The sequence below is a fragment of the Hippoglossus stenolepis genome, chromosome 22 (genome assembly GCF_022539355.2).
Source record: "Hippoglossus stenolepis isolate QCI-W04-F060 chromosome 22, HSTE1.2, whole genome shotgun sequence".
Taxonomy (NCBI): domain Eukaryota; kingdom Metazoa; phylum Chordata; class Actinopteri; order Pleuronectiformes; family Pleuronectidae; genus Hippoglossus; species Hippoglossus stenolepis.
This window is the reverse complement of record NC_061504.1, coordinates 1,558,501-1,583,127: the sequence shown is the minus strand read 5'-3', so window position 1 is coordinate 1,583,127 and position 24,627 is coordinate 1,558,501. Positions and strand designations below refer to the sequence as shown.

At 39.9% G+C, this 24,627-nt stretch overlaps 2 protein-coding genes across 2 annotated transcripts in view; one reads left to right on the top strand and one right to left on the bottom strand.

Annotated features, from left to right (window-relative positions):
• The window catches only part of cog5 (component of oligomeric golgi complex 5), a 48,391-nt gene that overhangs the window by 16,384 nt on the left and 7,380 nt on the right, over positions 1-24,627 (bottom strand). The window contains exon 7 of the mRNA XM_035147345.2: positions 5,543-5,673. Within this exon, the coding sequence (XP_035003236.1) occupies positions 5,543-5,673 (131 nt within the window). The remainder of the gene's footprint in view (positions 1-5,542; positions 5,674-24,627) is intronic.
• On the top strand, positions 14,954-23,258 carry LOC118101490 (G-protein coupled receptor 22). The gene is made up of 5 exons (XM_035147346.2): positions 14,954-15,254; positions 17,655-18,480; positions 19,941-20,085; positions 20,351-20,497; positions 21,631-23,258. Exons 3-5 carry the CDS (start codon positions 19,963-19,965, stop codon positions 22,681-22,683), a joined length of 1,323 nt encoding a protein of 440 aa, XP_035003237.1. The 5' UTR covers positions 14,954-15,254; positions 17,655-18,480; positions 19,941-19,962; the 3' UTR covers positions 22,684-23,258.

Genomic DNA, 24,627 nt, shown 5'->3' with positions numbered 1-24,627 from the left:
AGAATGGAAGTTGGCAGTTGTCTAAGGAGCAAAATTTTCCGACAGAATGAAATCAACTTAATGAACCTGGTAGTTTCACACACAAAACACTCAAGAACAGAGGTGACGGCAGTAGCTAAAAATACAACTCACATTGATTTAATGAGAGAGAACTGTGAATATGTGGCACGGAAAAGTCAAGACAAAAAATGGCAAAGGGAGGAGAGCTTATCAACACTCCTTCTAGTAAATCACCAAAACATTTTCTGCTCAGCTCCTCCAATGTGAAGACTTTCTGTTTGTTTAGCTGTGTATCGTAAACTAAATATCTTCGGGGTTTGAATTGTTAGTCAGACAAAACGTGCAAACGTCACCTTGGACTCTGGGATAATGTGATGGCATCTGACACTTTGATAAACCAAACTATGGATAAATGGAGGAAATGGCTGACAGATTAATAGATCTATTTTCTGCAGCTCTATTGTCTTTCCACACAATGATAAGGGGAGAATAACAAGGCAGTGTTCTTTGTTTCTTTAACAAGATGGATCTGTCTCGCTGCTGTATTTCACTACTCAAAATTATTCTCTCACATCATAGGTGGAGAAGAGGTTCGGTCACAGTAGGGAAGGAAAAACTAAAAATAATCAGGGTAGATCAAAGTTGTGACTTAAGAAAATACTACAAGGTAAGAAGTCAAACTTTGCACTTATTGTGGAAAATATGCTTTTTAGGTTTCTTGTCCAGAGCTCCGCGTTGGAGCTAGTCTATAGAGGAGAGGAGAGGAGAGGAGAGGAAGAGGAGAGGAAGAGGAGAGGAGAGGAGAGAAGAGGAGAGGAGAGGAGAGGAGAGGAGAGGAGAGGAGAGGAGCCTCTACGTGGGTCAGTTGAGCTCCTACTCAACAGATGGGCTACAGGGTCTCTGCTGGCACAGTGAGAGCGTTGAGGTGAAACTCGCTCCCACTCAGTCCCGGCAGCACGTCCAACTGCTTACATAACATTCACAATAAACAACTTCCTGAGCTGATATAAGAAGCTGTTGCTGAATCTACCCGCGTGCGTGTATGTGTGTGTGTCTTTGTGTCTCTAGAGCCCCATATGTCCACGCACATAACACACAGTGAGAGAAGTTGTTAGCCAAGGCTACTCCAGCAGTGACCAGGATAAAAATAATTCTTCTGAGGGTTGAGTACACACAGGAGACAGGAGCATGTATGTGTGTTGACTTTGGAGAGAAGTGCAGTGTCACAGAATCCTGCTGCTTCACACAAGCACCTGCTTAGCTTCAAACTCACGTTTTAGACAAAATACTCACACTTCCTGCACACATTTCACATTAAAAGCCCTCCGTTTCAAAGGGGCACAATCCCTTCTTTTTCCTGACAAGCTGTTGTAGTGAAACAAAAAAAGAACTACCAAAAAATAAGTATTTCTGTTCAACAGAGAAAAGGTGTTTCTCCTTTGGTTTCTTTTTCATTGGAAACGTAACATTTTCACACATAAAAAGAATTCACAATAACCACATTATCACAATATCTATAGAAAGTTTGAATAATCCTAACAATGATATTACCATTAATTTAGTTTATTGTGTGTTTTATCTCATTTTTCGCAAGTTAATTATGCCCCTAAAAAACTACAACATCCTAGAAAATAGTGTGTGATTCCAGAAGTAAAAATCCCATTTACTTTCTGAATTGAGATTGTGATTAAAAGCCATAATATTGCATAACCATACAAGATTGTGAAACAATGTTATATGCTCCGTAGAAGTCAAAAGTCCATATTATATCCACTGCATTTTAAGAATAACATGTTTTATTCGATGTACGACGTCTCTGATTGGTGGAGCGTTACATTAGGTTTACTACAGAGCAACCATGATATCTCTTTCGAACACGCTGCAGGAAAAGAGTTCATAGATGGAAATCACTACATCAAGGTTCAATTCAAGAAGCACTAGAAGTCATTCACTCTTAAAAAGAAAAAAAATTGTTTTGCTCTGAATAAAAAAAAAAAGGATTATCTGAAATTTCAATGGAGAACATGAATGGGAAATTTATTTTGGGAACCAGAGCATTCTTAAAGTGGCCGTTCACTGTTACGCTATATTAGGGTTGTGCAAATAGATGATGATCCCACTGACATTGATTATCAGTGGAATTCTCATTAAATGTTAACTGTGATGAATCATGTATCTTCAAGCAAATTCAAGTCTGTGCAGGTCGATTTTCATCAAGTAAGATTTTACCCATCACATGAGATGTTACCCAGTTGAAATAGTACAAAGTTTAGAAAGTCAATATGTGGTAGTCAGTGTTGATATTGTGGTGGGTTGCCACACATAAATCAATGTATGTGAAACACTGAGAAGTGAATATTTTTGGTTCATTATGAAACAAAAACAGGCCAGAGGACGTCAGCTGAGTAGGCGGTGCCAGAGTGGGAACATGCTCTGTGTGCTTTCTTTGTTCAAGCTGCAGTATGTTCACTATAGATTTTGAGAAAATAATCACTCAGCCCTAATAATGTTCTAAAACTGGCCTTTAACTGAAACAGGCTCATATTAGAGACAGAACTTTGATCCTAGCAATATATAATCATGAATATTTGAATAAAGGCCTCCTGTTTTGTGATTTGCTCTAATTTTCATTTGTTATAAAGAGATTCAACACACGAGTCCTATCAAACCATTACAAACAGTGTGTGGCTCTGAAGGGGCTGTTTCCAGAGTCTAAAACATTATGATGATATCAGGATTCTCTTGCAAGAGGCTTGAAGCTTCAGATATTCAACAGAAAGGCTGTGAGATTATATCCACAACTATGCTGTTAAGTTGCACTGTGGGATTTGTAGGATCCAATGTTTTTTCGGAGTTGCTCCCACATACTTGTCAGGATAGTCAACACCCAGAAACTCTGCTGTTTCTATTATGACAATTTTGTCTTTCTTTGTCTCTCTTGAGTCCCCCGACCAAAAAGCAATGCGGGAGAATCTCACTGCCGTTAACATGACTCAACAACTCCTCCTTCCTGATAACCTGTTCTCCTAATAAATGCGGAACAAACCTCCACCGCAGTCATTCCATTAGTAAAACAACAATTACATCATATAGATTACTCTGCTGCTTTAAGACTCGCTTGGCTGAATTATGCCGTGTATTCGTTTGGTGAGAGAAACAGTCTTCACGACAGCTCCTCTCCTCTCGACAACAGCATCTGCAAAGATGTTCCATCTTACACTCGGCACAGAGCAGAGCCGAGCAATTTTCTTTGATAGTTTCAGATCGACACAGCAACGCCCATGTAGGAAAAGCACTCACTCTCATCTGATCACCCATGGGTGCAGTGGTGTTATAATGAGCTGCGGTCAGGAGCATTGTAGATTTATTTCTATCTTGTGACTGCAGGGAGCGATTGCACTTTTGACCAACAAAAAACGGATCTTACGTCTGTGGTGCAGTATTTTCACAATTTCACTTACAGGGGGCATTATCAACATAGTAGGATGCAGCTATAAAAGGCAGGTGCACAACATCTCTGTTGTTACACACACAAATGGTTTCCTTTTTCCTCTGCAGAAAAAGTCAGCCCAGATCAATCCACTACAAAAACCTCACCTAGCTTTTAATGGGGGGAAGGGAGATGGAACTCTGATTGGTTTATGGCATGCTACACCAAAACACACCCATGATTAATTAAGAGACTAAGAGCAACCCTTTTGAACCACGCCCCTAGTACAGTGACCCTTTTTCATGCCATTAAAATGACCAAAGTAGATTTTGGCTCATCATAAATGTACTTGCTCTGTGCTTCTTGTATTGGTCTCTTATAATGGATCACAATTACTGCCACGTAACGTGAATAAAACTCAAATACATTACTTGATACGTGGATGTGATTTGCATCTGGGTAGCATCAGGCAAATTTTAGTAGACAATGGTGAGGAAGACAACAACTCCCATGATCCCACGGTGCTTCACCATGTCCTTTCTCAAAAAGATGCAGAAAAACTAGTCCACGCCTTTGTTACATCCAGACTTGATTATTGTAATTCCATATAATCAGGCTCCAGCAGTAAGTCATTAAAGACTCTGCAGCTTGTCCAAAATGCTGCAGCACGTGTCCTGACAAGAACCAAGAAAAGAGAGCACATTTCTCCAGTATTAGCTTCGCTACACTGGCTTCCGGTTAAATCTAGAATAGAATTTAAAATTCTCCTCCTCACCTTCAAGGCTCTTAATAATATGGCACCATTATATCTTAAAGAGCTGTTAGTACCTTATCAACCCACTAGAGCACTGCGCTCCCAGAATTCAGGCTTACTTGTTCCCTAAAGTCTCTAAAAGTAGAGTAGGAGCCAGAGCTTTCAGCTATCAAGCTCCTCTCCTGTGGAATCATCTCCCACTTTCAGTTTGGGAGGCAGACACCATCTGTACGTTTAAGAGTAGGCTAAATACCTTCCTTTTTGATAAAGCTTATAGTTAGAGCCGGTCCAGGTTTGTCTTAGACCTGCTCTTAGTTATGCTGCTATAGGTCAAAGAAATCTAGAAGGTCGGGGACACATGACACACGGAGCTTCTCTTTCCAGCTTCTCCTTCCTCTTCTCAATCGTTATCGCATCAAAGTAATTCATATCCCATCAATACATGTTACTGACTTGACTTCTTCCCCGGAGTCCCTTTGCCTTATCGTCCGCAGATCCAGGGCCGCGGCTGTGGCCACATCATGGATTAGGATCTGTGGATCACGTATCAGAGGTCGTAATGGTGGATCCAGTATGGCGGATTCTGTATCGTGCTGGCTGATCATGATAATAAAGGCGGATCCTTTATCGTGTTGGCATCGGATAATGGTGGTGGACCACGACCGAGGTGGCAGCTGATGATGGATCCTAATGGCGTCAGTGGACAATGACTGTGGACTATAGTGGCATCCGATCTTGATGGTGGATCATGATCTTGCTGGCTGCTGACCATAGACTATGATTGCAGCAGGACTGCTCGATACATAGTATTTCTCCTCAGACACTTGACCATTAATGACATTAATCCACCAATTCATTGACCTTCAGTTATGCTTCAAAATGTTTACCCTTATCAATGCTGCTAAAACCTTTATCTTGATGTTCTCCTTTACACGTGGCATCTATTGCACTTCTGTCCGTCCTGGGAGAGGGATCCTCACATGTGGCTCTCTCTAGGTTTCTACGTTCTTTTTACCCTGTTAAAAGGTTTTTAGTAGTTTTCCTTACTCTTGCTGAGGGTTAACGGCAGAGGATGTCACACCTTGTTAAAGCCCTATGAGACAAATTGTGATTTGTGAATATGGGCTGTACAAATAAAATTTGATTGATTGATTGATTAAACTAGGTCTTTTGTTATTGCTTTAATTGAGAGACCTCTAATGGCTGAAGTTATATATTGTAAATTTAACAGCAGATTACAGTCAGAACAGGTGAGTGTAAATAAATGTTTATTTTGGTCTGTGTTAGTGTGTGTGTGTGTGTGTGTGTGTGTGTGTGTGTGTGTGTGTGTGTGTGTGTGTGTGTGTGCTTGAGTGTACCTGGATCTCCATGCCCTGCTCCAACAGTCTCTTAGCTTGGTTCTCCACCTCCAGTCTGGCTCTACTGATCAGCAGCAGGTCATTCTCAATCACCTCAATGCCGCTCAGATCCACACCTTGTGACAGGTAGTCTTGAGAGAGAACAAGGACACACAGGTCAATACGTACAGTACATACACAAACACACAGACACGCACACAAAAAAATAGCATGTTTTTGTTTTGTTTTTTAAATCTCCCCAACATTCCAAAAGCCCCATATGCCCATAGTAAGTAAGTAAGTAATAGTATTGTTGACAAATACAAAAACTTAATTATCCACCATGTGGAAACTTGCCTTTGGTTTTTTTCATAAAAGCCGTCATAAAAACCTAAATACATTTCACAGTAAATCATCTCAGCATTCACATTCATAAAAACTCACAAAGCACAAGTCTAGACTACTACACACTATATCACATTAAACTACTACACAAGTAACTGCAGCAGAGTCAGGAACACCACCTGTTTCCAAATCTGCCAGATTCTAGTTTAACGATACCTTTACAGCTCGTAGGACAAAAGAGTTTTTATTACAATTCTATTAGCCATCAATGACGTGTATTTTCTCCCAGAAGGTAGAAGTTCAAACTGTTCAGTGGATGGATGAGGAGGGTCATTAATACTTATTTCAGCTTTACTTCTCTGTTCATCATACTACTCTGCTGCTTTTGTGGCCTCCCAAAGATTGACTGTTTTCTGCTTAGTGTTGACGACCACATGATCATGTAAGAAGATGCCAGTGTCATAAGAGACAGAGTGCTACTGTTGCTTCAACTCTTAAGGTTGGTTGGTACAGTTGTTGTAAATGGACTGCATTTATATAGCACTTTCCTACTGTTAACGACCACTCAAAGCGCCTCACGCTACAAGTCACATGCACATAGGCTGCTTCTATTTATAGGCGCTCCTCTGTCACACATCCCATTCCCACACTCACTTTAGAGTTTAGTGTTTTTACCCAAGGACGCTTTGACATGCAGACTGAAGGAGCAGGGGTTGGAACCACGGACCTGCTCTACCTCCTGAGCTGCCCCACTGTATTGGAGTGTATTGCATTTCTAGTGTTTCAGGTGTCCATGTATATGCACAAGGAAACTGAGTACTAGAAACAATATATCGCAGTTGAAAACAACGCCACCATGAAATCTCAGAAACAAGTCAACACTTCTCTGTACACACACTTCCGTGTCTGAGCATTTAGACATTCACACTTAGCTTTTCACTGTTATTGTGTTGGATCTGTGCTGCATCACATTGGTTTCGCATTCGAATGTTAGAAATGTGAACACAACCATAATAACAAAAGGCAGATTATACCTTTGACATCATTTAAATATAAAATAAAAAGCAACCAGACACAAAGTCAACAATATAACAATGCATAATGTAACTATATACATTAATAAATGATAATGTTTGATAAAGGATTAACAAATGAGAAACAAGTGCGAGGGGATACAAAGCTTTGTTAGCCTAGCATCTAGCAAATTAAATGTCCCAAAAAAAGAAAGAAAATTTAAACAAAGTTGTTGATAGATCAAATGGCTAGGTGAAGATGAACAGGAGAGATACTATCAAAATAAATACTAAATAAAATAATTTAATGATGGCAGCAATTAACATTAATTATAACCTGTAGCGGCCTTGACAAGGTCCAGTTTGTCCCACAAGCTTTATAATGATCCGAAAGTTTTTTTACACAATTGTTTTGCCCTGTTGATCTATTGTAGAGCTGTGTGCAGCAAATTTTTTTGCCCCACTGTCGTTGTCTCATCTCTCTCACACACATTGACAGTCTGTCAGTCAGACTGACCATCGGCAACACGGGGAGAGATACTGCCCTGTCAGTGGGCCGTCAAAACATCCATGAAGTTTTTATTGTCCTCGAAGACAGCCAGACTGAGATTTAACATCTCTGTCTATGTACCTGTCATTCGGTCCCTGATGTACATGTTCGCAAGCGTTTGCTCTAATGCAAAGCATTACTGATTATTGTTTCCAGGTTTTTCCATGGACACCAGGGGATGGTTTCTTGAGATGACTGACTGGTCATGTAATCACTTACACAACAATAGCTCAGTCAATATCAAACTTCATCAACATGTCTTCTTTGTGATTAAATTATCGTATTTCTGTAATTACACTGGACAGAAAAGATGACAGTTGGACTCATCAGCTCGACAGATTTGTCAGCGGCACTTGTTTCCGAGAAGCACATAGCACTTCTGACTGTGTGTTAAACATTCCCATCCTGCTCTGTTCGTTCACACAGGCCCGGTCGTACAGTATATTAGAGGAAGATATAGTGCCTGACCTCGCAGCCTCAGCTTGTTTTGATATGAAACTGGAATTTCATAAAACAAGACATGAGCACCTGTAGCAAACACTTGAGCTCTACCATGACGATTCTTACTGCAGTGACACTGAAACTGCTGCCAAAACCTTTTAAACTAAGCTTTTAGTCAAGTCCCCGAGCAAATGTATGGACAATGCTGAACATGGACATCTATTCAGCAAGCAAAGAAGATTAAAGTAGGAGCTGGTAGAGATGAGCATGCTCGAATTGGAAGACAGTGGAGTTGTGATGGGAGAAGACAGCACACAGCAGAATAATGAATGTGTTAGTTAACAGCATGCTGGTGCACCCTTTTTACTTCCAACTTCATAGTATGATTTGAATTTGTAAAGCTACAAGGAGCCAGTGAGGAGTACCCAATTAGAGAGAAGGAAAACATCAGTCTATGAATAAAATGTGTGTATAAAATGTATCTTTGTTCATGTCAATATCTAATACACTGATTATCATACTGAATATAGTTTTATAATTGTAATCATTCAACCTGATACTGAGTAATGCCAGGTGACATCTTGTTAAGGGGCAAGTATTTTGTTTCAATTTGACCTAACAATTCAGTAGTAGGTTGCAAATCTGTCCAATTGTAACTTTCAGTTGACACAGAGGCAGTGTTTGCTAGAAGCGGGTAACGTAGCATTTGTCAAGATTATTACAAATAATATTCTAAATTATTTTATTTTAAACACAAACACTGCTTTCAGACATGCACTGAAACCTGCAGATCCCTCGTACTGTGTTCTGAGGAGGTGCATGTGTGAACGCAAATGTCTGAGTGAGAGGCTCCGGATTATCTGCAGACCTGGCCCCCGAGTATAAAGGCCGTAGAAAGTCGGGAGGATTTGATGTGAGAACACAGCACTGGTTGATGACGCTTCTAACGTGTGACAGACACAAAAATGAAAGAATAAAAAAAACTCCCCATGAAAAGGCAGTGTCATACATGTAGAAAACACACACGAAGATGTCAAGAGAGTTTGTGGTGATAAGAGCCAAGAAAATCCCGTAATCTCTGCAGCGGAGTTAATGCGTCACTTCCTGCCTCTGTCTGCTGCGCCCGGCTGCTCCACCTCTCGCCTGAATAATGCAGAGGATTTGTTGCTGTTGTGAACGCATCTGTGCAGAGAACCTCCCGCTGCGTTGTGCATGTGTGAAATCAAAGTCTGGGTAAAGTCCAGGCCCAATTCTCCAGACTCCAGACTTCATGTCTGAAAACCGCTCTTGAAAATCAATGTCATTGCAATAACCAATTCTAAACCAGGAACTGACAAAGCAGGATTTTGATCTGAGGTCAGTTAAAAAAGAACATCAACAACCAAGATTAAAGGTTTTCCACAGGGAAATACTGCTATTTATATCCCACTGTCACATTACTTCCGGTTAGTACTCAGCCATGAACTGTGTTTTATGTTTGTCTACAGGGACATCTTTGAGAAATGACCTACAGAACCCAATAAAGTGTCAGTTAGGAGGAGATACAGAGGCAACGTGTTTGACATTAGTAACGTTGCTATTACTAATGTAATGAAAACAAAGAAATAGTGTGCATGTGGATGTAAAATACAGTACATTTGACATTTCTTTTCCACTTTTTGGACCATGAGTTTTGGTATTTGCACTGGTTTGTTACCTGAGTTTGACAGTTATAGAATGTACTGAAGTCAATGTCCTCATGCAGTATTGTATGCACTGTACACATTAATTATATTAGACCACTAAGATGTGTCATCATGAGGCATTAACTAGCATGGGAAAGACTGAACAGATTTTACAAAGCAGCTTGCATGAGAAGCAAACAACCTATCCGCAGCTGCTGTATGATACCCTTTCAAAATAATGTAAATAGTGATATACTGTAGATCGGTTGACAGTGGAATAAAGTTGACAGAGAAGTCAAACAGAGAAATGTCTAATGTTTCTCCAGCACCACCGACTATTTAACTTACAACAAAATTTTTTAAAAAAAGCTCTTTATATGTAGTAAATGTGGATATGATTCGATATGGGTATACGTAGTACACAAAGCAGCCAAAACCTTTAAAAGGAAAACAGTTCACTTTATATCCTGTTTTGAGGCAATTATCTCAAAGCCTGCTGAAGATCTGTCACAAAGGACTGGTGCTCTCAGGGCAAGAAGTCAGAGTGGTCATGTTGACATGTCATCCGTCTGGCTGCTCTGTTGCCTTTACTTTATCTAATGCAGTAAGTGTGTACTTTCTCGCATTATTTTGAGCACGGAAAATACTGCAATGTATTATGTAAATGTTCTTTCTGTGTTTCCATGGACAGCACTGTCTCCACACACACTGGTAAGATGAATGTGGTCAAATGTCTTCAGTGGCAGCATAGCTAACTATTCTGACCTGCCAGGTTGCTGAACTTGGTCATCTCAGTAAAACACAAAGTCAGGAGAAAAATGCTGGGGTTGTACTGTTAAAATACAGATCATAAAGTCATTGCAGTCCCTACAGCCGTGCATTGAGGCTTGCTTTGGTCCTGCTGAAGTTAGAACTGAGGCCCAGAGCAATAACATTCATATGTCAGTGTCAGGAGAGAGCAGACAAAAACCGGGACTTTTGTCTTAAAGGAAACATTGCAACACATGTTCATCTGAAGATTTGCAATGCTGACTTTTTTTTTAACATGGACATCCAACATCACTGGTAGTCCATTGTGAGCATGAATTTGTACTAAAGAAAAGCAGATTAAATACAGTCTGATGCCATTTGAATGGGAAAGTGTAATGCAATGTATTTGTGTGAACAATAAAAAGAGAAATTGAAAGAGTAGTTTAAATGTATTTTCTCCACATACAGTACATGGCCAATCATTGCATGTGACTGTCATGTTGTGGGTTTCTGAAAGTTACAGATATAGTTGGATATCAGCCCCCACATTCCAATATCGAACAGGTGACAAGAGACACCTTTTCAAGATACAGTGTGATGATCAGTCTCACCTCTCCTCAAATTAGAAACATGTTAGTTTGCAGTTGATTTTACTGATATGAATAAAACAATGAACTGTACTTCCATGAAATCGAAACGTGAAATCTTTCTTTATCCTGTTCTTGTTCATTTCTTTTCTCTCATGTCCAACCCTCTTTTGATTTCAGCCCTAATCTAAAATTATATGTTTTTTAAAACAGTAAGATAAGACGATACAGGGAAATCAGCCGCTCATTATGAGAGGAGAGGTGTGGAGTGTTGGCACTGATAGCAAACCATTTTAGATGTGCTATTTGTCTAGAGCAGCACATTGTTTGCTCTTCTTCCCAGAGAGACAGAGAGATGGAGAGTATTATCAGGCAGGTGGCGGGCTGAGACACAGAGGATCGGGGAATTGGACAGAAGCCACATTCAATTCAAAAGCAATCCGCTCAAAGCCTCAACCCAAGCACAAAGCCTGCCAGAGACCACGATGGAACAGCTGAGCCCAGCATCCCTTTGCTTGTTTAGATATGTTTGTAAGAGAGAGGGGGAAAAAGGTGAGGTTAGACCTTTCTAACTTGTGTCATAATATGGTCAGAGGGATAAACACACACACACACACACACACACACACACACACACACACACACACACACACACACACACACACACACACACACACACACACACACACACACACACACACACACACACACACACACACACACACACACACACACACACACACACACACACACACAACACCACACCACACCACACACACAGTTGTCATTTAATCTTTACAATTTGTATTAATTATCGATTATTTGATTATCACAATAGTAATTTGCACATACAGTACATTACCCCCTAGAAAAGTTGCCATTACAAAAGCAATATATCAATCTTTAAAAACCTGTTTTTTAAAGGGAATGGGAGACGGCACATGATTGATTAAGACACTACATGCTCCCCTTTGAAGCATGCATCTGGTGCTGCAACATTTTCATTGTTAAACTCACAAAAGTGGATTCAGACATGAACTAAATGAACTTGCTCCATGTGCTTTAGACCATGAGATTACATCGTCAGAGCCCTGTGTGTTGGTTCCCAGGGGAAACGTTGTGCTCTGCCACAGATGTGCCCGTTTTCAATGCTGGGGAAATTCATTCAGCTCAATCATCATTGGACAATGAGATGACCTTTACCAATCATCGCAGGTAACCCATACGAGAGCCTACACTCAACAACATCAGAACTATGACAGCTTTGTAATGTTTGAAAATTGAGGTGAACAGCAGAGTGGGTGGTGGATGGGAATAAGCAAAAGGTAGACAAAGGTACAATTTACATAGTCAGTGGCTAGACACAATACATCAGACACATAATGCATTCTTTATGGCTGCAGAAAAAAAGCTGGTAAAGAAGTTATCTAAAAACCGATGGTCACATTATGGCCATTTTATCTCTTTGATGCGTTTACTGATTGAAGCAATGAAAGGGAGATGGTGAGTGTTGTTGTTGTTATTCCGTATTTTCCTGCCATCTGGCCATCCAGTCAAGTTCAGCTTTAGAGTTTGCATTAAGAGGAAATTCTCAGCAGAGGACCGTTTGGAAACTGCTATCTCGGTAAATGGCGAAATGTATGTCCCCACTCAAATTTATGTCAAGATGGAGGACTTTATATACAACGGATAAATATAGGAATTTCAGACTCTATGTGAACATACCTATTGGCTGTATGCTCGAAAGGTTTCTAGCTGATGTATTGCTAAAATGTTTGAGAGCATTCAAGACCTCCTAAGCCAATTAATTAAAGTATAGTCAATTTTTTTAATCTTTAATTTTTTAAGGCTTTGACTTTTGAAAGAACACACATTGTCTGACAACTATTTAGTCTAGAATGATCTGTGTAACAACCCAAAACAGAACCCTGTCAGAACAGAGCATGAGTTTTTTTTTTTGCAGGAAGTTTTTTTTTTTTTGAGCTTTCAAGAAAAAGAATGTCTGAAACAGCCTCATGTATAAAGAAGCGGCTGTGCAACTGCACTGTGTCACAACTAGTGTAAACCATGATATGACAATGTGTGCATTTGCTTAAAGACACAATGAAATGAAATTTTACTTTCTGAAATTCTAAACTGGATATCAGAGAATTGAGTGCTCCGTTTTTTATCATGTTTGATAATCATTCCCTATCCACTTCCTTCCTTACTTACTTTGAACATATGTCACATTATGTAAGCACGGAGCGCCTCATTTTTCATAACAGGCCGGATGTTTTGTGCTTCTTAAGGGTTTCCCTGATCACGTCTCCAACAAGCACCAACTCCATCAACATTATGTCATCACGACAGGGATCATCCACTGTGCGCCAACCTGGACTAACATCTTTGGCAATAAGCTTACAGTGTGTTATAATCATCCCCTTTCTGTCCCTGTTAAGACTTATTGTGAAGCAGCTGCAGCTTCTTGTAGCCTTACTCACTAACATTAGTTTATCAGAGGACACCTAAATAATAAAATGTATAATTTCCATTTCTTCCTTTATAAGTAACTATAGCAAACTATTCCATTATCGGGTAAAGTATTGACTATTTTTAATCAAATAGCATGCCCAACAAATATAGTGTGCATTCTCTATTTTTATGACACAATGAGTAAAAAGCAGGACATTCCTAACCCTAACCCATTTTTATGGAATTAAGATTTGTACGTTTAATTTGGCTTCTTATTTTAATCATTACTAAATATTTTGTACTAATTAAATAAACACTTAATGGGGCAGCTGTGGCTCAGCAAGTGGAGTTGACCAGCCAATGCATTAATGAGTGAATCATTGTGTAATGCTTTGAGTAACTCCATAACCGAGGCAGCATGGTGGTTTATGACTGCTCTTTAATACATTTAATACTCATCTATGCACTGGTTGTCACTCATGTGCACATCTCTTTGAAATAGCACAGCTGGTGACTAGACAAAGGCTAGTAGCCTTTAGGTTTGCCAGCAGAAAAAACATCATGTTGCAATATTAATGCAGAAATTAAACCTTTATCGATATTCTCTGTCGCGCCATATTGGGCTTAGAGCAATTTTAGGTGTGAAATTGGCCTTTCACACAGCTTTGTCATCATTGCTTCGGGGAAAAAAAGGTTTTCTCTCAGTATGTGAGCTGTCTCAGTTTCTGTTCCTATCTCGCATTCATGTTTGCTCAGAAGAATAAAGGCTGCAATCGTCTTTTTCTCCCTCTCCATGATCCAGCTATCTGGCATCTATTTCGCTCTCACTTAAGACTTGTTTCTCGAGGAAAACATGCCCCCCACTGAGTTGCACGTGTCAGTAAAGAGACAGGATTAAAGGTGTTTCTCTGCTCACATGCCATAAGCGAGTGTGATATATGAGGAGCCGAGATAAAAAATCGTGTGTTCTCGTTTTACCGGTGTATAAAAGTGCACACAAGAAAACAGATTTGAATTTTTACTGAATTATCATTATGTGCTTCCTTTGACCATTGGTTCTGTTATTGTGAAGTTGCCCTTAGAAGTCCATTCACTATCTACCTACCACTAGCTACCAGATATGCTCACCAGTCAATAAGGGAAAAATGGTGACTGCTCCATTGGTAGCCAGACTGGCAATTAAGCATGTACCATCCGGCAGTTGCTATGCAAACACAAACAGTGGAGGAGTGGCCAAAGTCCTGCAAGGGAGGATGCTGCCATTAGTATTGTCATGGCCACCTGTGCCCTTTACTGAGGGCAAACAAACTTAAGGAGATGTGGCCGAGAGTAAGAGAAACAGAAACAAGAATTCAGACGCAAAAAAAGATCTGTGTTGTCCTTGCATGCTGGAAAAGAGTTGAAGTTAGATAATGTTCAGCACCAAAGACAAAGAAAGATGTCAAAGGAAAGTAAGAAACTCAGGAGAAATGAGGGGAAAATACGGTGTTCAATCTGTTTTATGAGTCCAATTAGTCTTGCACAGAGGTGTAAAAAGGAAAAAGAGAAGAGGAGAAGATGGTGTTGGAGTGGAGAGAAGGAGGGGGAGGGAGCAAGGGATGAGTAGGAGGGCTACTAAAGGCAGATCGAGGGAGGCAGGAAGCAGGACAGAGACAGACCAGCAGCAGAGAAGAAGAGAGGGGGAGGCAGCGCAGCGGTGTCAGTATCTCCTTCGTCTCTCCAGGCTCTGTGGCTGCATGCTTTCTACCAGTCAAATTTCCATCCAGAAATGACTGAACAGTGTGGCGTGAGACCGAATGATGGACGGCTAAATGAAATCGGGGGTTATCACCTGTGAGCACTACACTGCTTTAGGGGATTGAGATTGTTCAGCCCTTCAGCGAACTCCAGCAGACCCAAGGATCACTGAGGAATGGTCTTCGTCTGGAGGTAAATTGACACACGGCACAGTCGTAGAGCAACACCGCTATTGGTGCGCTGACAGCGAGGCAATGTGAATGTGTTGCACGGAGGCACAGTAAAATCAACACATTCAGCTCGAGGCAAACACACAGCATGTTGTTGAGCCCACGGGTCACGATTTTCAAGAGCAGATTGTTTTTAAGTGGTGTATAATTACACAAAACGAGTGGCTGTCAAACAACAAGGAACATGGCTCTTCACACGCGGAGCTGATTTCACTGCCTCCCAAACAGACCAGCTCTCCCATTGTAGAAAAGCTCTTAGAACAAAAAACTAAATCAGACTTCAGGCAGAACTTGTTTGAATTTGTCCTTTGTGAGGTCAGTTAGAGGACAGATATACTTAATGTAACAAAAGATACAGATAAAAGAAAAGATGAAAAAGATTTAATGTGTACTATTGAGCCATTAAGCCATGAATTCCATTTATGTAAAGAATCAATTTTGCTCATTTGTCTGATTACAGAAGCAGAGCTAAAGGTAATCAGTGCAAGATCAGGTCAAGAAGAAGTCAGAGAGGGCAGAGGGAAAACCTTTTATCCTTCAAAAAGCTACTAGGGCTGCACCCATCTATCACTTTATCATCTCTTGTCATTTTTTCCATTTTAACTGAGCTAGAAAATAAGTAGATTACATGAAAAATGTACACAATTTTAAGGGCACCTTTAAAAATGTGTAATTGGTACACAATGTTGCTTTTTTTAATATGTTGGTATCTGTTTATGTATAGAAAACAATCTGGGTTTGTGAGTGTAAAAATGTTACCAATGTTGCGTCAATTGAAACAATTACAATAATTACATGTTCTGATTACATTGACAATGCTAAACAAGGCAGGCCTACTAACTTTCAACAACGGAGTCAATATTTAGGCGGACCTTCAGTAGTAATTGCTAGATGACAATACAAAGACCATGAGCTCATGAAAATACAGCTCCCGTGCTCCACTATAGTTTCACACTTGACCACACGTGCACACACACAGTCCTGCTGATAAAGAAATGGAATGAGAAGATCAGAGAGTGAACATCCCAGTTTCTGCTTGATATTGTTGTTATTTGTGGACGTACATTCAACTTTTGTTTTAATCTCCAATGTCAATGAGAAAGCGAGAGAGAGCTTCGAGGCATAATCCAGAGGTTTCTGCAACACCGCTTCTACCACTCTATTAGAGAGAAGACGGGATCTGCTCATCACAGAAAGAAGCGGAAAATGTTTGAGGCTGGATTGATTTACACAATATTATTAGATGCTTAATATTGAGAGGATATGATTTCCATCAAAATCGGATTATTGCCACAGCCCTAGTCTGGCTATGTGAGACTACATCGATGTAGTCAATGATATAATCAAATTTTAAGCTAATGGTGAAATTATTGAATGCTTTTCAATTTTGCTTAATAAATGACAAATGATGAACTGATTACTCAAATCTCTGCAAATGTGTTATCTGACACCTAACTCGGACCTAGGCATCCTATTGGAGATATACTTTATGTAAATGCTACCAAAAGCAGCCTTGAAATCTGGGCGTTTTGCCAGAATTTAGTAGGCATGCTGACGGTTGTGGGTGTTCCATGAGATTGGACGTGATTGGCTGGCTGGGTTTCGGTATAAATTTTGCGTGGTTAAGGTTAGAGTATGCCCACAGCTGTCAACTTATCCCACACTCCAGTACCATGTTCTGGCCACAGGCAATGCATCTTCCTATGTGAGGCTAACAACCGAAAAACATTGGGAGAGTATACATAACTACCTTAAAAGTAGTTGGAAAATACTCCTTGATTGAGCAAGTGGCATTGTTATAGTGTTTACTTCGAATAGCACACAATTATAATGCAAAGTGTAAATACAAATGTGTATACCGGTCAATAACATTATAGATAATAGGATATGTAAACAGGAACTGTAACTCATTCTTAGATATAAACTATTCCTTACTTTAGATAACAATATTACTGAAGTTGTTGGTCAATGTCTAAACACAACAAGCTTCCAAATTTCTGATCTACTTTCAAATCTCAAGACAATCCAGCTGAATCCAGAACTGACTTACTAAGAAAGTGTGCGGCCTGTCTTGCAGAGATCCAGTTTTCGGCCCTCATTTGCTGAAAAACACATGATGAGAACCATCAAAGGCAAAAGGCGAGCATCAAAACCAATTTGCCATGCACACCAACATGAGCACAAGCACTCACAGAGACAGGCGTCCAATCCAGAAAGAGCAAGATACAAGGGATGATAAATGAGATAAAATTAGATGCCAGACAAATGACGCATTGTGTCAACCAGAGAGAAATTATCAGATATTAATGTGAAACATTTCTTTCTTTACTTTAATGAAATCTTTTATTCTTCACCTCTGCAGAATCAATAATGGATTGTAATGGAGGAAGAGCACAAGGGAAGACCGTGATGATGATGATGATGATGATGCCAAATGGACATAACGTAATTCTCTGTTTCAAACAATTCCTCTCTCACAGCCTATGGAGGATGAAGTTAGTGTAAGAAAGCTGTGGATGTCCAAGAGTCTCTTTGGAGGATCCCCAATGACTCTACATGACCAACATCCAAACTTGTGACATTTGGTGAAAGTCTGCCTCTAACCTCGGAGCCTACCATCTGCACTTTCTCCCGTCAAACTTCTCTGGAATATGAAATCACAGACCTGACATGGTGCTATGGACCGTATCGGGAGGAGCACCATCTCCAGGGAGATAAAGTGAAGAGTGTGAAGAATGAGAACACCTGAAAAGTAGAGTAGTCGAGAGAGGAGGATTGTTCTGGCACTGCCATTATTTTCAGGCGGGGATGACACTGAAAGCAGTGATTCAAGCACAACAGACAATGACAAGACAGAGGTCTGCATGAAAGAAAGCATTGATTGTAGCGCACTGCACTGATGTTGCAAACCACATGCCCCCCAATGAGGGGTAGGCGTGTGTTGCTTTCGGGGTTTCACAACCAGCCTCTTCCCTTCGCCTGAGTGGAGCCAGTATTGCCATAGCTTAAGCTCGGTGAAGACTTTTCGAATTCTGTCAAATATCACAGAAGAATGGTACGAATCAAGTTGCATTGACGACTGAGCTGGTCAAGTCAAACATGGAGGGATGTTCTGACCTTCTCCAGCAAATTCCTTGGGGCCACTTTGATAGCTGCTGAGCTGGAGAAGAGACTGCTGGGAGGGAGTGGTGAGTTTGATCCTGATATCTCAATTTGACCTAGTTATCTTTAGTCCAACCCATATGGGACCAAGTGGTCCAACCCCATGTACAAGTATTCTTGCATTTGGATTGTTAAGACTAAGTAATCCAAGGGTCTCAAATGGCTTTCTGAGGCAGTGATTCCAAGATGAAGTCTTGCCCCTGTATCAGTATATTAGAAACCCAGTGGCTTGATCTACATGTTGTCAAGCCACACCTGAAGGTAGACTTGGCCTCATTTATAGTTTTTAAAGCTTATCACGTCTGACTCAGCTGTATACATGAAAAAAAAAAAAATCTTAATAACTAAAGAGAGAACTTCAGCTCCTGCTTTTGTTTCTCATCTCTGCACATTAGAAGGCTGTGCTCGTGACACCGCTTTTTCAGAAAATTATGAAAGGTCCAATGTTGAAAAGAGGGCATATCCGAATTTCAGATGCTGTTCAATATTTTTTCAACTTCAGTTGAATCATTCTGGATTTGTTTGTTTTATTCCACAACATACCTACTCTGGTAATAAAATCTGTGTACCATAAAAAACATTCTGCAAATCATTATGGCACTTTCTACCCAAAGCCGACAATATAGCACTTGTATTCTATGGCATACAGTAGTATCACTAATGGTAATAGGATTCCGATTCTACAATCAAGAATACCGTGTTTGGTGCTTTATTTGTTGGTATCGCCATCAAATGACTGTGCGAACAGTCCAAGAAACATCTCTAATCTGAAGAACTTTCCTCTTCGTTATTTGCCAATGCCTGCACACTAAATTTTAGCACGCCTCATTTGTACCGGACCTAATTTTTCAAATTTGCCAGGAAATTACTTCAGTCAAAGTCTTGTTCGGCAATTATGTTTTTGTATGCCTTGATGATTCCAAGAAACAAACTGCATCCATGAAAAAATACAAAGGGTGTACTTTGATTCATCTTTCGCCCCTGTGTTGTTTCAACATGAGTTTAACTGCGTAACCATCTGGAAAAAAGCACCTGAAGGTTTTCGGACAAGGTGATCTTATCACAGAAATCGCATCAATTTCATATGCAAAGGATTCTGACTTAAACCGTATCTACAAATACACTGTTCCAAAAATATACTTAAACATTCAGAAGAAAAGGCTTAAGGTTTCAGCCTCTCTTGCAGAAACTAATGGAAAAAATGGAACTTGTTTTCTCTAATTCATAATTTAATAATTTTGATATAGTATATATACAGAGAGGCGAATGGCATACTATTACAGCCTAGCATAACCCTGACCCTAACCCAACCCTAATTTCAAGTTTATTGTAAATACCTTTCAAAAAAAGAGCAAAGGGCAATGTCAGCAGCAAGCTCAGTGAGCTGGTGAAAGGCAAACAAACCTTTACTTTTAAAAAAATAATCTGGTGGAAATGTATATGCAGCAGTAACAATAACAACATTTTTGTTCAAACTGCTCTCCAGGCGTCTTCCTCCTGCCAGGATAATGCACACATCTCCCATGCTGATCTCTGCAGCCACCATGAGCAACATGACTGTGATTGACACTGCTGACCCCTATGACCTTGACATGACCTCATCTGAGGCCATCTACCCCATCAGCTTCCAGGTACTGGGAAAGCCTCTCACACACTTCTTACATTGCTTTTCACTAAAACATGTCGCTTACGAGCAGGTGAATGTATATTATATTTTTATAAACTGGACACTTTCCAGGTAATAAAAGGGTTGAATATTTAAGTTTGAGACACTATGAATACATATTGTATAATACCTTGTAAGATGAAGATTTTCTTCCATGTTTTTATTAATTGTGGCTAAAAAACTTAAAGCCATGACATAATTTCCATCATGTTCTCTCACTATGTTGCTAGGTTTCTCTGACAGGCTTCCTGCTTTTGGAGATAGTTTTGGGTCTGAGCTCAAACCTCACTGTGCTAGTCCTCTACTGTATGAAACAGAACCTCATCAGCTCCGTCTCCAACATCATCACCATGAACCTGCATGTAGTGGACGTGTTGGTGAGTTCCGACATCTTTTACCAGCTATTTCAGCAAACAGTGATTTAAAGCGAAGAGTGCCGTCTGTGGGCACAAGTGGTAATTAAAGGATGCTCTCATATATCAACTCAATACAGAACAGCAATCATACTGTCCACCCAGTTTGCATATGGCTAATCTGATTACCACATACAAATACATCTGAACATACAGCAGTTGTGTGCTAAACTGAAGCTAGGACCTAGCCTTTCACTTACTGAGTGACTGGCAACAAGGGAGGGTCTTCAACTAGACGGGAGGGAACTCAAGTCATGTAAAAGTCAGTGAGTGATAAACACAACACGTGAATATTATCCTCAATGTAATCAAAACTGGTAGTTGCCAGCATGTGGCTTAGCTCTGCAAATAATGTACAAAGTTGCTCTGTTGATAGGAAGTTTTCAACAGAGCCCTGTTGATTATGCCAGTTATGTACTGACAAGACAATGAGCTAAATGAGCAACCGTGGTGATGAAGTATGTAATTAATTGAAAGGAGCAAATGAATGAAGAAAAGCAACAGAGATGCATCTTGCAGTAAATGCAGCTACTATCAGTGGTGACCTTATGACAACAATGAGACTGTCAATACCTGTACACTACTTTTAATTGAAGTAATAATCGCAGGAGTTCAGTATAGGGGACTCCTTGACTGTAGTATTAAAAAGATAATGAAGCCTAGAACCAGGTATGGACAGGCCTGACACTGGAGTCGTTCCCTGAGGCCATAAACAATAAAATATATGTTATAGTTCTAGTATTGATTAAAATGTATCAGCAATCAATTGGATATTGTTACACTGGTGTCGTATTCATATACAGACTGTATACAGCAGGTGTTGATGGGGTAACGATGAGGAAAACTGAAGCAATTCCATGATACAACCTGATTTTTGTATTGGATATTTTCATTAATTACAAATGTTAGTATGGCACAAAGGTATGCAATTACTGAATTAATATGAACCACAAATGCATTTTTTGTCTATCATGTCTAAATTCTGGCAGAACATATTTCACACTAAACCTACTAACTGAATTCCGTTTGGGTTTGGTCTTAAAACCAGATTAAAAATGGAAATTTGGGATGTGACCTGAATTCCTATCTGTTTTCAGGTATGTGTATGCTGCATTCCAATGACAGCTGTGGTGGTGCTACTTCCTTCAAAGGCAGACACAGCCATGATGTGCTGTTTCCACGAGGCCTGTGTTTCTTTTGCAAGCGTAGCTACTGCTGCTAACGTCCTTGCCATCACTGTGGACCGCTATGACATCTCAGTGCGGCCAGCAAACCGTGTGCTTACGATGAGCCGGGCGGTGGCTCTTCTGGGATCTATCTGGGGTTTATCCTTTTCCAGTTTCCTGGTTCCCTTCGTGGAAGTAGGCTTCTTCATCAACTCTGGCTCAGACCTTTTGAACCAGACTGCTGTGGTCACAGTAGCTCATACAAACGAGTACAACACAGAGATGGGTTTGTACTATCACCTGCTTGCGCAGATCCCTATATTCTTTTTCACAGCTGTAGTAATGCTGGTGACTTACTACAAAATCCTTCAGGCACTTAATATTCGTATTGGGACTCGCTTTCAGCAGAACTTGCCTAAGAAAAAGCACAAGAGTAAAAACACTATCTCTTTAAGCACTGCGACACAAGCAGAGTCGACTGATGCCTCACAGAGCAGCACAGGAGTGAAGGCAGGTGGAAATGCACCTCTGGGCATGCGGGCTTCAGTGTCCGTCATTATTGCTCTAAGACGAGCAGTAAAACGTCATCGGGAAAGACGGGAGAGACAGAAGCGAGTATTCAGGATGTCTCTTCTTATCATCTCCACGTTCTTACTTTGCTGGACTCCAATAACTGTGCTCAACACCATCATCCTCAGCACTGGGCCCAGTGATTTAACTGTACGCCTCCGGCTGGGCTTCCTGGTGATGGCCTATGGGACAACTATCTTTCACCCTCTCCTCTATGCCTTCACACGGCAGAAGTTCCAAAAGGTTTTGAAGAGCAAAATGAAGAAGAGGGTGGTGTCTGTAGTTGAAGCTGACCCCACACCAAACAATGTGGTCATCCATAACTCATGGATTGACCCCAAGAGAAACAAGAAGGTGACCTTCGAGGACACAGAAGCAAGACAAAAATGTCTATCCACACAGGATCCAGAGTAATTGAAATGTATATATGTAAAATATGTGCAAATTGGAATTATTATACTGGGAGTTACACTCAAGAAAGTGTTTGAGGAAGATAATAGAGTATTGTTTATGCCAATTACTGTATAAAAAAAGATGGACAACATGGTGGCTCCCCAGAAGTGAAGCCAAAACACTTAGAAACGCCCCAGAGTGAATAGCTGCAGAATTGGTCACACACCCTTGATGATGACCACAGAGAAGAAGACACGGGGGCGAGGGAGTTTCTGAATATCACTGGTAAAAAGGGAAAAATACCAGCACCCGAATGTATGCGAGTTCAAGGAGAGCACTTATAGTGGACTTTTCATTCAGTGCAAAGACTTGTTGAAGTGGATATCGTAGGCACATGGAGATGGTAACTTATTGCTTTTTATTGTGGGATGTTGTGTTGTGCTATCAAGGACAATTGAGTTATATCTCTGTGTCTAAGCAGCAGTGTGTGTTGTTCCCTGGTTAGCATAATATGAGACAAATGTACAGTGATAGAATACCTTGATATTGTTTGTCACCATTTGTAATAAACAACCAAAAGGTACAATATGCGTCAATATTGCTTTGCTCTCCTTGTTCTTCATATGGAACTGGATGCAGAGACAGAAAACACCAGTAGTGATGAAAAATAACCTGACAATATAAATTTAGTTTCTCAAAAACAAAATGATGCTTTATCTAAAATTGTCAACGGTTTGCCAACTACAAATTTAACTACTTAACAATATTATAAAATGATAACAAATCTGATGTCAACCCTCACTATACCATGAAGTGAACATTGTCAATTCTACAACTTGCTTTAGGATTAGGCCTCTAAATAGCATAATTTTCAATGCACTGTATTTTATTATAGATGAAACAGTGTGAAAATCTTTATCAAAATTATAGCAAACAAAATCATCACGGTTATCAGTATTATCGTGGTATTTTTAAAATGTGCTGTAAATGTTCAAAAATTACTGATACACAAACTACAGTAATTTGACCAAGTTTTGCATTGATATAAAATATATTATCAATAAAAGTAATGATAGTATTTTCATTATTTATTGTTTTCCGTTCGGGACATCGTTGCTCAATGTGATTGATGACTGAACAGTTTTTACTGCTTCAACTGTCACTGTGGTTAATCGTGAAACGGTAACCATTTCATCCCTGTATATTATTTGACTCTTTAAATGCTAACATCCTTACAATGACAATAACAACGCATTTGAGTTAAGCAGACATTTTGTTTTTGGTATTCATGCTAACATTTGTGAATAAACCATAACACAAAGAACAGCTGAGGCTGATGGGAATATCCTCAGTGGGTAAATCGCAATTTGAACATGATTATGGTGCCAGAGGAAAAAAAGAAAGGGATCACAAAAGTGATAAGAGCCTATGCTGAGGGGCTTTAATGTTTAGACCAAATTTCATGACAATCTGTCCAACAGCTGTTGAGATATTTACTGTGTAGCAGCAAACTCTCAAACCAGTGTGCTCACCTGCAGACAAATTCTAAGTAAATATCAGCCCGAAAAACTTGCAAAAGAATCATATGGCTCAGACTTAATAAGCTGATGGTACTAGTGAGTTTTCATCAGAACTCAAAGTGGATAACAAAGTAGATTGTAAAGATAAAGCTTTGGCAACACCCACAAGTATAAGACGATTGATGTCACCGTAAATAAAATCTATCAGAATACAATAAGTAACAACACAGCTCACATAACCTTCAGCCCTTAAGTTCACATACTGAAGTAAACACAGCAGAAGTCAATATGACTGCACGTAAAAGAACATGAGTATATAGGATTATATATCTATGATATCAATGATCAATGGTTATATATATGATCAATTGTACAGCAATAGATCAATGGTTGACACTGTATCAATTTTAAGTGTTGTGGCTGTGCTTGAGAACACCAAGGACAT